General features: G+C 41.9%; 1 protein-coding gene across 1 annotated transcript; it reads left to right on the top strand.

Moving 5' to 3' along the window:
- The first annotated feature begins 8928 nt into the window (after positions 1 to 8928).
- LOC308695906 (phospholipid scramblase 1) lies at positions 8929 to 12413 on the top strand. Its single transcript, XM_081374167.1, has 9 exons — positions 8929 to 9039; positions 9253 to 9278; positions 10034 to 10101; positions 10193 to 10247; positions 10338 to 10543; positions 10627 to 10788; positions 11697 to 11849; positions 11995 to 12033; positions 12182 to 12413. Exons 1-8 carry the CDS (start codon positions 8984 to 8986, stop codon positions 12022 to 12024), a joined length of 756 nt encoding a protein of 251 aa, XP_081230293.1. The 5' UTR covers positions 8929 to 8983; the 3' UTR covers positions 12025 to 12033; positions 12182 to 12413.
- Positions 12414 to 13888: the final 1475 nt, after the last annotated feature.

The raw sequence follows: 13888 nt of genomic DNA, 5'->3' as shown, positions 1-13888 counted from the left end.
TGCCATCCTCTTCTCTTGGCGCAAACAGGAAGTAAACAGCTCTGGTCATGTGACAATTTACAGTAAACATGTGACATTGCACATATTTCATTGAGACCCTTTATTATTTCAATATCTGCTGGAAATGCATTGATAGATCATTTAGTAAATTTTTTATAGCCTTAGAAATGAAAAAAAAAAAATTACGGTCACTTTTGTGATTAAACGGGTTAACCATTTTTTTGGTGAATCAGATCTTTTTCCCCATGAAAATGTCATTCCCTGGTAATGAATATTTTAATTAATTACATTTCTATCAATGTTTGCATATACAAATGTAGGCTACTGATCTCCATAATTGGAGCTGAGCAAACAATTAGTGCTCGGAAAACTACATTTTAATCACAATTAATATAATCAATTTGGGATTTCATATAGACATGGGCTCATTTTTGGCTGCTGATAACTCAAACTTCAGTACCAAAAAAAAAAAAAAAAAACACTGACAAATGTTTTCCAATAAAGTAAATAAGACTTGTTTTATCATTTACTCAACAAAAAACAGAATTGTATAATCTAGCACACAAATCTAGGTTATCTAAATCTAAATTATTTGCCTGTGTCATTGTTAGCCGGAATGACATATTGTTAGGCGGAAGGACATTCCTCAGTATCATTTTTCTTTCCAACACTCAAACTTGAAACAAAGTAAGAGACACTGACAAGTTTTTAATGATTTAAAAACCTGTAAAAATTTATAGTAAATCTGTAAAATTATAATGCTTAATAAAAAATGGCCAAGGTTATAGTCCAACACATTATACAGCTAAAACATTTAGGGCCCTATTTTAACAATCTGAAATGCAAGTATCAAACGCAAAACGCAAGTAACTTTGTGGGCGGATCTCGGGCGGTGTTGTTATTATAGGCCTACCGGCAAAATGACTCTTGTGCCCGATGCAAATCTAAAATGGGCTAAAGCAGCTACATTACTCAGGTGTGGTTTGGGCATAACGTGAAATAAACCAATCAAAGCGTCATCCCACATTCCCTTTAAGAGCAGGCACGCTTGTTCTATGGCGGATTGCTATTATAACGGCGGATTTGCCAGGAGTGCGCAAGGAGCGGTTCACAGCCGAGGAGATCGACCTTCTCGTCAGGGCCGTAAAAGACAGAGAAGAGACATTGTATGGGGATGGGAGAAACCCACCCAAATTAGCTTCGGTTAAACAGGCGTATAAAAATTTGGGTAAATGTGGAAGCTTATCTATGCCTGTTTTTTCACATCTTCATGGACACCACAATGATTTTCCTCGTGTGGAATATTTTGCTTGTAATTATGTATGGTTTGCAAAAATGTGAACTGCTGCGTCTGTGTGTAGATGAGAGAAGCAAAGTGTATGCGTGTTCTGCACATGCTACATTATGGCCAAGCATGAGCCCTTAAAAGAATAACGCACCATTGACTTTAGACTAGGTTTTTCCTGGTCTGTGGCGGAATTGTTTTCTGAAACTGCAAAATAGCACCAGGGAACGTTTGCGCCGCACACGCCTCCTCTTTTCACTGAACCGCCCCCGGGAGCGCAAATGTATTTCCTAGTTTACCGACGTGCGTCTGTGGAGGGAAAAGTCCACTGTGCGCGGGTGCAAAATAGGAATGATACATGCGTCGGTGTACAAAGTCAGTTGCGCTGGGTGCAAGATAGGGCCCTTAGCCTTATGTGACCATTAGGAAATTAAAGTAGGCTAAAAGAGATGGTTTGGCTTTACACAGCAGCTCTAGAATAAAGTTATTGTCCAGCTAAACTTCTAAGTCACTTAGAAGGGCCACTAACACAACATTGTTCAAACAGAAAACCCTTAAGTTCTCTCTGTGCAAAATTTAAAAACGCGAACCTGTGAGAACACTGATGGCGTGCACATGCGTATTACGCGTTTAGTGTATAGGAATGTTTAGGAGTGTGAACCTAATTTGATTAATATTTCAAGTTCGCTTGATACTGATACATTATCATTCCATCGAGTCATCAATATAATACCTTGCTCTCTTTTTTCCAAGATACTCAGCCCTAGCTTCTGCATCTGTGTTTATCCTGGCTCTGAACCGTCTCTGCCTCTCTTTATTAGACAGAGGCATCTGGAAGGACAGAATTGACCTTGAAACACCAGAAGCTATACTAAAGCTTTAATAAAATGTTGATATATTAATAAATATGATTACATTATTCATGATTTGACCATTAACATTACAAAATTCAATTCAGTGATAATGACCCATGTGACTCATTGAATCATATGAAATCAAGATGAATGATAGCAAAAATATGTTAAAAAACATACAATTATGTAAATAATGTTATGTTAATAATATAACTATAATAACTATGCCTAAAAGTTTACAAATGTTATTTAAAAACTAGATTGTTATGCATATGTCATTCTGGATAACGGATAACGTCCTGGCTAACAGAGTTTTTTTGTTATCCAAGATTGACATGTTGTTATCTGACAAAACAAATAGTTTTATTTTTAATCAGGCACTAACTTAACCACCTATGGAAAACTACAACTTAGCTATCATCGCTTAAGGTAATCTTTTAGATCAAATAGATGTCACGGTTCATGAATTCACTGACTCTTTCTCGCGCTGTGTTGTGTTGTGTGTGTGTGTGTGTGTTGGGCGTGGTCGCTGATCAGTTGCTGATTGTCATCAGCGCCAGCTGATTCTGATCAGCGATCTCTATTTTAGCTCATGGTGTTTCGTCTTGTGTTTGTCAGATCGTTGCGAGAGTTCTCCCTGTGCTGTTGGTCTTCTTTGGTGTTCCCGGTTCCCGTTTGGATGTTCACGTTGAGTTCTGCCTGCCTGTTCTTGTTCAAGGATCCTGTTTCGTCTCTGCACTTCACTGGTTCGTGTTGTGTTCCTGTCAGCCCACGTCATCTGAGGATTTATCCCTTCTCATCACATCACCACGGGATTCGGGTTGCCCATCTGCCCCCTGCGCTACCAGGGATATATGGACTGAGTCTTGAGTGTTGGACTACTCTTTCTACGTGTTCATTCAATAAAATTGAGTTCTTGCATTTGCATCTTCTGTCTTCATTTCCCGTAACAGAACGATCTGACCATCATGGATGCAGCGAGAAGCACAGACCTGGCAGAGTTTCTGTCCCGAAGCACGACGAGGATGGACCAGCAGGAGGAGAATTTAGCCCTGACTGGACGCGCTGTGCAAGCCTTGGTAGCGCAGGTGACCGAGCTCACCCAGCGAATTCAAGATCTAACTCCTCCCACTGCGCCACCCACACCGCCAACCCCGCCTACAACCCCGTCAACTAACCAGCCACATGAGCCCAGAGTACCAGCTCCTGAGAGATACAGCGGTGAGCCACATTTATGTAGAGCATTTCTAACCAAGTGTTCCATGTTTTTTGCTCTGCAACCCCAGACTTTTGCTTCGGAAAACGCAAAGGTAGCTCTGGTTCTCACGCTACTATCTGGACGTGCGGCTCAGTGGGGAACGGCGGTGTGGGAGAGTCAAGATCCATGCTGTTCCTCGTTCCAGTCACTCGCGGCGGAGATAAAGAGAGTGTTTGATCGAGCGGTGGCTGGAAGAGAAGCTGCACGTCAACTAGCTGATCTTCGCCAAGGAAGCCAATCAGTCACCGACTACTCGATTGAGTTTCGCACTCTCGCCGCGGAGTGTAACTGGAACGAGGAGGCGCAGTGGGATCGCTTCCTGCATGGGCTGGCTGACCGTATCCAACGAGAGATATATGCTTTGGATCTCCCGAAGGATCTTAATGGACTAATCGAGTTGGCCCTGCGGGTGGATGCCCGACTGCAACGGGTGGAACAACATTCCCGCAGGACTCTGGTTCCGGAGACCTTCGCAGCCCCTCGAGCCAGTGGTGGTGATACGGTCAGCCATACCTTCGATCACGAGCCCATGCAGGTGGGTAGAGCTCGGCTCTCCCGGGAGGAGAGAGAACGACGGAGATCCCGGGGCCTATGCCTGTACTGCGGTGGGGCTGGTCATTTCATCAATATCTGCCCCGTAAAAGATCGAGCTCGACAGTAAGCGGGAGGCTACTGTCGGGCGGGATCTCCACCAACAAGACCTCCTCCACTCTCCTCCCGGTGAGACTGCAATGGGCAACCCGATTTTTCAACTGCCACGCACTTCTGGATTCTGGGGCCGAGGGGAATTTTATGGATTTATCCATGGCACGTAAGCTGCAAATTCCCATCAGATCACTCACCAGTCCGATTTCTGTCAATGCACTTAACGGACAAGAACTACCGGTCATTACACTCACCACTGATAAGCTGACACTCATAACCTCAGGCAACCATACAGAAGAACTATCTTTCTTACTCCTGGACTCTCCTCATTCCCCGGTGGTCCTCGGTCATCCCTGGCTCACACAGCATAATCCCAGGGTTGACTGGGGTCACAATTCTGTGTCTGCTTGGAGCACCAATTGTTATGCGTCTTGTTTAATGTCTGCCTGTTCTTTGGTGTCCAGTTCTGTCTTGCAGGAGGAGTCGGTGAATTTATCTAACGTGCCCGCGGAGTACCTCGACCTGAAGGAAGTGTTCAGTAAGTCTCGGGCTGCTTCTCTTCCTCCGCATCGTCCCTATGACTGTGCTATAGATCTTATGCCAGGTACGTCTCCGCCTAAGGGCAAGTTATACTCTCTTTCTGTTCCTGAGAGGGAGGCCATGGAGAAATACATTTCTGATTCTCTAGCTTCCGAATTCATTCGTCCTTCCTCTTCTCCAGCGGGGGCGGGGTTCTTTTTTGTGGGTAAGAAGGATGGATCTCTGCGACCGTGTATTGATTACCGGGGGTTGAACAACATCACGGTAAAGAATACTTATCCTTTGCCGTTGATGTCTTCAGCCTTCGAGCGGTTGCAGGGAGCCTCCATATTCACAAAACTGGACTTGCGCAATGCATATCATTTGGTTCGCATCAGGAAGGGGGATGAATGGAAAACCGCTTTCAATACCCCCAGGGGCCATTTTGAATATTTGGTCATGCCCTTCGGCCTGTCCAACTCCCCAGCAGTTTTCCAGGCACTCGTCAATGACGTGCTGAGAGATATGGTTGACCAGTTCATATATGTTTACCTGGATGACATATTGATTTTTTCGTCTTCTCTCCAGGAACACGTTCAGCATGTCAGACGAGTGCTTCAGAGGTTGCTAGAGAATGGGCTTTTTGTCAAGGCGGAGAAATGCGCTTTTCATGCACAGTCTGTTCCTTTCTTAGGTTACATCATCTCATCTGAGGGAATACGCATGGATCCTGACAAGGTTAAGGCTGTGATGGATTGGCCAAGTCCAGATTCCCGTAAGGCCCTACAGAGGTTTCTGGGGTTTGCCAATTTCTATCGGCGTTTTATTCGCAACTTCAGCCAACTAGCCGCGCCTCTGACTGCCTTGACCTCCCCCAGAACGACGTTCAGGTGGTCGAATACAGCCGAGGCTGTGTTCGCCAACCTCAAGAGCCGCTTCAGTTCAGCTCCCATTCTGATTGCCCCTGATTCCTCCCGTCAGTTCGTGGTGGAGGTCGACGCGTCAGAGGTGGGGGTAGGTGCAGTTCTATCCCAGCGTTCTTCCTCAGATGACAAGATGCACCCTTGCGCGTTTTTGTCCCATCGTTTATCTCCTGCCGAACGTAACTATGACATTGGTAACAGAGAGTTGTTGGCAGTCAAGTTAGCGCTGGAGGAGTGGCGTCATTGGTTAGAGGGGTCGGGGGTACCTTTTATCGTTTGGACCGATCATAAGAACTTGGAATATATCAGATCTGCCAAAAGACTCAACTCCAGGCAGGCTCGATGGGCACTTTTTTTCGGACGTTTTGACTTTGTTCTCTCGTACCGCCCGGGCTCCAAAAACATCAAGCCCGACTCTTTATCTCGTATTTTTGACCCATCCGAACGCCCGGTTACTCCCGAGTGCATTTTACCTGAGAAAGTAGTTATCTCCACACTCACATGGGAGGTCGAATCGAAGGTCAAGGCGGCCTTAGAAGGGGTAATGCCTCCGCCCGGTTGCCCACCGAGTCGTTTGTTTGTGCCAGAGGGGGTTCGGTCCGACGTTATTCGATGGTGTCACTGTTCCAGCGTAGCATGTCATCCAGGGGTTAATCGTACCAGTTTTTTGGTCAAGCAACGATTCTGGTGGCCATTAATGGCTCGCGACATTCGGAGTTTTGTTTTGGCTTGCTCGGTTTGTGCCACTGGTAAGACTTCCAATCGACCCCCAGATGGGTTACTCCAACCGCTGTCTGTCCCTTCGAGACCCTGGTCCCATATAGTGCTAGATTTTATAACCGCCCTCCCACCCTCCCAGGGTAAGACGGTCGTTTTGACCGTAGTGGACCGGTTCTCGAAGGCGGCTCATTTTATTCCCTTGCCCAAATTACCTTCAGCCAAGGAGACAGCGGTGGCTGTCATAGATCACGTCTTTCGGTTACATGGCCTCCCGACTGATGTGGTTTCTGACAGAGGGTCCCAATTTGTGTCCAAATTTTGGCAGGAGTTTTGTAAATTACTGGGCGCGACTGTCAGTCTGTCTTCGGGTTACCATCCCCAGAGCAATGGGCAAACGGAGAGGGCCAACCAAGATCTTGAGAGAATGTTGCGATGTTTGGTGTCCAAGAATCCTTCCTCCTGGAGTCAGCAACTTTCTTTAGTGGAGTACGCCCATAACTCGTTACCAGTGTCATCCACGGGCCTATCTCCGTTTCAGTGCAGTTTAGGGTACCAGCCACCAGTTTTTTCTAGCCTGGAATCCGAAGTTGCGGTCCCTTCCGCTCACGCCTTCGTCCAGAGGTGTTGTCGCACATGGAACAGAGCCCGTGAGACTCTTCTCCAAGTGAGGGCACGCACCAAGGCTAAGGCCGATCGCCACCGGTCAAAGCCTCCCGTATACGTTGTGGGTCAAAAAGTGTGGCTTTCTACTAGAAACATTCCGCTCCGCTCCGTGTCTAACAAACTAGCTCCTAAATTCATTGGCCCATTCACTGTCACCAAGATCATTAGTCCGGTGACAGTCCGCCTCAAACTTCCTCCAGCGTACAGGAGAATTCACCCCGCCTTTCATGTCTCCAAATTAAAGCCCGTGTTTCATTCTCAGCTTAATCCGCCAGTCCCGGTTCCCCCACCGCCGCAACTCGTAGATGGGGAACCTACGTATTCGGTAAATCGTATTCTGGACTCAAGGCGGAGGGGACGCGGATTTCAGTATCTGGTGGACTGGGAAGGTTATGGTCCGGAGGAGAGAAGTTGGGTTCCTGCCAGAGACATTCTGGATCACTCCCTTATTGATGATTACAATCAACAGGTAGGTCCTCCTGGGAGCGCCAGGAGGTGCTCCTAGGGGGAGGGGTAATGTCACGGTTCATGAATTCACTGACTCTTTCTCGCGCTGTGTTGTGTTGTGTGTGTGTGTGTGTGTTGGGCGTGGTCGCTGATCAGTTGCTGATTGTCATCAGCGCCAGCTGATTCTGATCAGCGATCTCTATTTTAGCTCATGGTGTTTCGTCTTGTGTTTGTCAGATCGTTGCGAGAGTTCTCCCTGTGCTGTTGGTCTTCTTTGGTGTTCCCGGTTCCCGTTTGGATGTTCACGTTGAGTTCTGCCTGCCTGTTCTTGTTCAAGGATCCTGTTTCGTCTCTGCACTTCACTGGTTCGTGTTGTGTTCCTGTCAGCCCACGTCATCTGAGGATTTATCCCTTCTCATCACATCACCACGGGATTCGGGTTGCCCATCTGCCCCCTGCGCTACCAGGGATATATGGACTGAGTCTTGAGTGTTGGACTACTCTTTCTACGTGTTCATTCAATAAAATTGAGTTCTTGCATTTGCATCTTCTGTCTTCATTTCCCGTAACAATAGATAGTTTTTTAATATAAAAACATTATAAATGTTTTATTAGTGTTATCCAAAAGGACACATGATATTGCTAAGTGCACCAGTGACCGAAAAGGTCAAAATATCAACATTTTAAGAGACGCTTCCTGACTTTTGCACATGTTTTGGTGCTCCTTCAGGGTCTTCTTTTTGATACAATATTATGTCACATGACATACCAAAATGCATTATGGTATAAAATGGTCATTGATGTCTGTTATTTTAAGAAGGTTCTAGTATCTAAAGAATAAGCACTAGCTAATGCATAAGCACTAGTATGGAATAGATACTAGTGTCTAAGTACTAGTAGCATGAAAATAGAGACTAGTAGGTTTTAAAGATTAAATGTTAAAACGGCTTGCCGTACACTGCTTGGCGATTGCGAACGTTCCAAAACCAGGAAGTGAGATAAAGGCCTATTGAAATAACATGACAATAGGCCTACTTACTGCTAGTGATATCTTTACTTTGCATAGCACTTCCAGTCAGTGCTCAAAGCACTGTAGCCTACAAAGCACAAACTTAAAAATTCTTCTAAATACGTAAACCATACAATGTAACAACCACAGAAATAAAAAGAAAAGAAACACTACTACACTTTTACTCAAATAAAATCATGGTTAATTTTCCCACACAAACTGTATAAAAACTGTTTGAAAAGGGAAAAAATGCTATTGTACACTGTTGGTTTCAGAAACACAGTTGAAGTGTTATGAAGTGACAACTGACAAATTGAGACTGATGAGAAAGAAACACATCCATTTATAAAGCTGAGCACCTTCACTACAGAAAAAATAATAATAATAATAATAATAATGCATTGCCTTATCACTAGAAACTTGATAAAGCCGATATCCAATAGTTGCAAACAAGAAAATCAAGGAAAAAATGGCTGCAATTATACATGGTATATTTATTTACCTAGACAAAATTACCAGAATTAATGGAACATTTTCAAGCTGTTAAAACCAGAAGTAACTAAACCTGAAAGTGGGCCAACCCACTGTTCAACCACAAACACCTTGCTGGAAAAAAATAAAATACAAAGGTAGGTATGTTCATGAGAAAAACATATCTTCATGAGAGAAACCTACTGTTCAGTGCCACAGACGAACAAAATATTTGTATCTCATGGGTATGTAGTATATCTGAGATCCTTTAAAATAATTTCATTTTAAATCATGTTTTACTTTTTATATTTTATATAAATGAATGAAATTGTATGTGGTATGGAGTTTTTACCATTGTATTTATTATAATCTATACATTTAATAATGATATTTAACAGTGTATAAACAATATTGATGTCCTTTTTTTTTTTTTTTTAATACATTCTCTCTCCTTTCAGTCTAAAATCAAATATGGAATTGTCAGGTGAGTTTTTTAAGGTTATGTTTATCTATGCCAATTTTGTTTGTTTGACTTCAATAGGCACTGTGCGGATTCAGACTATGGCCGAGGCAAGCTATATAAGTGCACACTTTAGCAAACTTAAAAAATAGGCTACTCACTATGGAAATAACATACTTTAAACGAATGGCCATAGTGTGAAATTAATGTAATGTTTCAGACACTTAATTGCATGTTATTTACAATTAAATGAAAATGTATTATTTTAAAGTTATATTAAATGTTGCAGAACTTAAGAGTACTTAAGTTTTTGACCCACTTTAGTAGGACTTAAGTACATCTTTATATGTTATTTCTATTGTCTTTGAAATATGGTTAAAGTATACTGCCAAACCTTCTGACAGACATTTAAACTAAAATATAATCTAACTTTTATTAAACGTGCATGTCATGTATTTAAGTATATTTGTAATTGCACATTTTTAAGGATGATGTTGCAATTTTATACATTTAAAATATATTAATGTGTCAACTATACTTTTAAGATTTTAAGTACACTACAAGTTCACATTCAAATACTAATGTTTTTCAATGTTATAGCATTAAAATATAGGCTACATTATAAAACTGCAGATATGAAGATCATAAACCTGCTTGAATGTTGTGTATGAAGGATGACATCCATTTTTTTTATTGATAATATACACAATAGATTTCAGTGTGTAATAATTTGTTTAACAAAGCTGTTTGATACATGAACATCTCTGTTTATGCTCCAGAGAACACCGCAATGATCCCTTCCTCAGACCCGTACCACTGTCCTTCTCATCTGGAGACCTTAACCTGGGTCAGATAAGGCTGGAGATGCTTTTTTAATCATGTTTATCATTATGTGTGTGTTATTTTGATTTAGACTGTAATTTTCATGTTTATTTTAGATTGATCAATTGTTTGTCTACAAAGAAAAAACTCTGGAAGAAAGTCTTGAAGAAGGTTTGTTCATCAGCATTTCATGAATGAAATACAGAGAAATCAAATGTGTGTGGCTACACACTTATCTCATACCCTTTTCATTTTGTAAAGCTTGCTGTGGAATAAAGTCTAACAACAGATACGAGGTGAAGGATGACACTGGGAACAACATTTTTAGAGTTATCGAGGACAATGATTGTTGTAACAGGACTTACTGTGCTGCAGCACGCTCCTTCATAATGAATGTTTTTAATGACTCAAATCAAGAGATCATCAGACTGGTGCGGCCATTTGTTTGCTCCTGCTGCAGCCATGAGGTATGACCTTATCTCTGTCTTGTTTACCCCTTGATAATGTACTGTATGTGTACTGTATATGATAAGTTGTATGTTTGTTTTAGCTGGAGGTTCAGTCTCCACCTGGCGTTGCCATCGGACTTGTTCGACAAAACTGTCATGTTTGCCTACCTAAATTCACAGTTGAGAATGAACGAGGGGAACCAGCATTTAAGATTGCAGGACCATGTGTACCTTGCACCTGCTGCACGGATGCAAACTTTGAGGTGATGCACATACACTCAATTTTCCACTGACTTGTAGACTTTTAAATGACAAAAATAATATTTGGTCAGAGATTTAAGTTAATAATTTGATACAATGCACGTCTTGTTGACATTAATGTTTTTTAATTGTACTTTTTTAATAAAAACCTGTGTGTAATTAGAGCTGTAATAAATGACTGTAATTATATCTAATAATGCACTTTAGACCCCAACACCTAATCAACCCTTAAACCGTTGCACCAAACACGTCCCTATAACCTTACCTGTCTCCCCCCACAGTGTTTCACGTGGAATTGTGCTGCTTTTATTACACTGTTTCCGGTTATTTTATTTTTATAGACCCATCCCCCACCTCAATTGGGCTGTTTTTGCTATACAGACCTGGCAACCCTGATCCCACCTCAGTAGCAGCAATACAACATGAATACAATAAGTTCATTGCACCTAACAATTATTTTGAGTAGATAAAAGTCACCTAATATAAAGGTTGAGCAGATATTGTCTATCCTCTAACCTTTAACACAAACTTTTTTAACATTTTTAGATTGTAATTGAAATTCTATATGCTTTTTAAGCCATTTTAAGCTCATTGTCCACCCCACACTAGGGGATTTCAGGTTGTGCTATATTTCCCCACAGTGAAAGAAAAAAAAAAAAACCTGACCCACAAACACGTTTCTTTGATTTTAAATGCCAGCGCTAACATGGTCTTGTTGCTTTTCTAAACAGTAGCAGAATTAAGATTAAGTTGTAAATCCAGTGCTGGTTTCTGAAGACATTCAGCTAGTAACCACTGTTAATGTGTTAAAGATAGTTTACCAAACAGTAAATGTTAACAGAATTTACATTTTTGGGTGAACTATGCCTTTAATGTGTTGCAATTTCCTGTCTTTGCACTGTGACCACAGCTGGTGTCTTTGAATGAGGCGGCAATAGACAGATCATTTGGCAAGATCTTCAAACCTTTCGGTGAACCATCTGGTGCAGATTTTGTGCTGAGGTTTCCAAGAAACTTGGAAGTGAAAATGAAAGCTACACTTTTGGGAGCCTGCATACTTATTGTAAAACATTTTATATATATATATATATATATATATATATATATATATATATATATATATATAGGCTATATATAAATCTACTATTAAGGTACTATTCATTTACAATTTCAAATGTTCTATTAATTATAACTCAATTCATTTTTAGGACTGCTTGTATTATGAAGAGCGACAGTAGCGTGAAACTGTGAGTGGCAAGTGCACTGGTGTATTTTAATAATAATGTGAAGGGGAGTATTCTGGTATGTTACATAAATGTGCACAAATATGTAATAGTTAAGGCAATTTTTTATCTTTATGTGCATGTAACACATCTTTCTCTTTTTTGGTTACAGTAGCCTACTTTGAAGAAGACAAGGTGGAAGACAAATGTCTACAGACTGCTAGCTAAATTATCAATAACGTCATACAAAATCATACTAGGCTACTGTTTATGGCCCTTTTTTTCTTTTTGTATTGTATCTCTTTCTGTAAAACAACAACAACAACAACAACAACAACAAAAAATCACCTTGCAAATGTTGTTAAAGTCGCTACCATTAAATCATCTACTTTTCTGGGGCACATAAATCTGTTCTGTTTATTTATTTTGTACAATCTTTAAATTCAAGTCTGGCAAATTGCACGTAATTGTTTCAGCTTGTGATTCTCACTTATAGGAAGGTGACATGGTTGCATGTTTTGTCTGAAAGGGAAGCAAACACCACAGTAGTACCCACAAACACCTACAGCTGAAGTTCTGAGTAATTCTATTGTGATGTGAAAAAAAAAAAAAAACGTTTATTGTACACTTTTTAAGATTGAGGCGGTGTTTGTCCTTGTTGCAACACGTTTTTTTCTGTAAGAAATATGAAAAAGACAGGTAAGATCGGGTAACACTCGATACTGTGTAGCCTTCTGCTGAACTCACACATGCACGTACTGAATGCTATTTCCACTCATAGCATCAGTGACCAATCCTGCATAGAGTAATGCTTAGGGTACCCTCTGGTGAAGCTGAGTTTGACAAGAATAACACTCTCAGATATACAATCACAACAATATTATTAGCAAATAGTTTCCTTATATTCAGATTAGCCAGTTCAAAATTTAAAGAGGGGCAATATCTCTTTTAAGCCGTAATGTAACCTCGGTTCTCTTACGAGAGTACTCTCGTGTTGCGTAAGTTTAGCTTACGCTACGGGAAAACTCCTTTTCTCGAGAATACTGAAGCAAAAATTATCCTTTTAATTTTTAGAATGTAAAACGCATTTGCTGCAGCAGGCAGACATAGGCGAGACAGCTCGCGCGCCTATTGGCTGCTCTGCGGCAACTGCTGCAACCTATCAGTGCGTCTTGGCATGACTTCAGCGCCAATGGGAAGCCTTCCCGCGCTGTCGTCATAGCCCGTCAGAACAGGGTGTGGCTTCGCCTATAAAACCCCACTGCACAGGTTGCACAAGTGATTTCAGTCGACTAGAAGCGAAAACCAAAGTGCAGCACAAGCACGGTAGGCTACGCAACACTAGTTCCCTCTCTAGAGAGAACCGAGGTTATGTTAGTAACCGAGTGTCTTTCTCTTACAAGAGTACCTACATGTTGCATAAGTTTAGCTTACGCTACGGGAACCCTATGTAAAACGCCGTGCGTGCTGAAAATCAAACATTTATGTCCCAAGGGCAGTGCCCGGGGCTCATGTAAAGTGAAGCAATCACAGCGGCATAACAGGGCGGGACGACTCGGTGTTATGAGGTAGGTGCATTAGCGTGTATACATACAGATAAGGCAGTATGACCACCCTTAAACTGCACAGGTCACAGGACTTGCAGTATATCAACAGTCTAGTCAAACCGCGTTGAGTAGACAACGTCAATATAGCATTATCAGACTGAGAGCAGTCTGGCCTGTAACAAATGTAGACAGCGAGGCCCAGCCTGCTGCCATACAAATGTCATGGATAGAAACCCCACTTGACCATGCCCACGACGAGGCCATGCCTCTAGTCGAGTGGGCCCTCACCCCCAAAGGGCAGTTTAAACCCTTGGATGCATAAGCTGATGCGA

Source organism: Scardinius erythrophthalmus, assembly GCF_964197995.2.
Source record: "Scardinius erythrophthalmus genome assembly, chromosome: 9".
In the NCBI taxonomy this organism is placed as follows: Eukaryota; Metazoa; Chordata; class Actinopteri; order Cypriniformes; family Leuciscidae; genus Scardinius; species Scardinius erythrophthalmus.
This window is presented reverse-complemented; position numbering and strand designations above follow the sequence as displayed.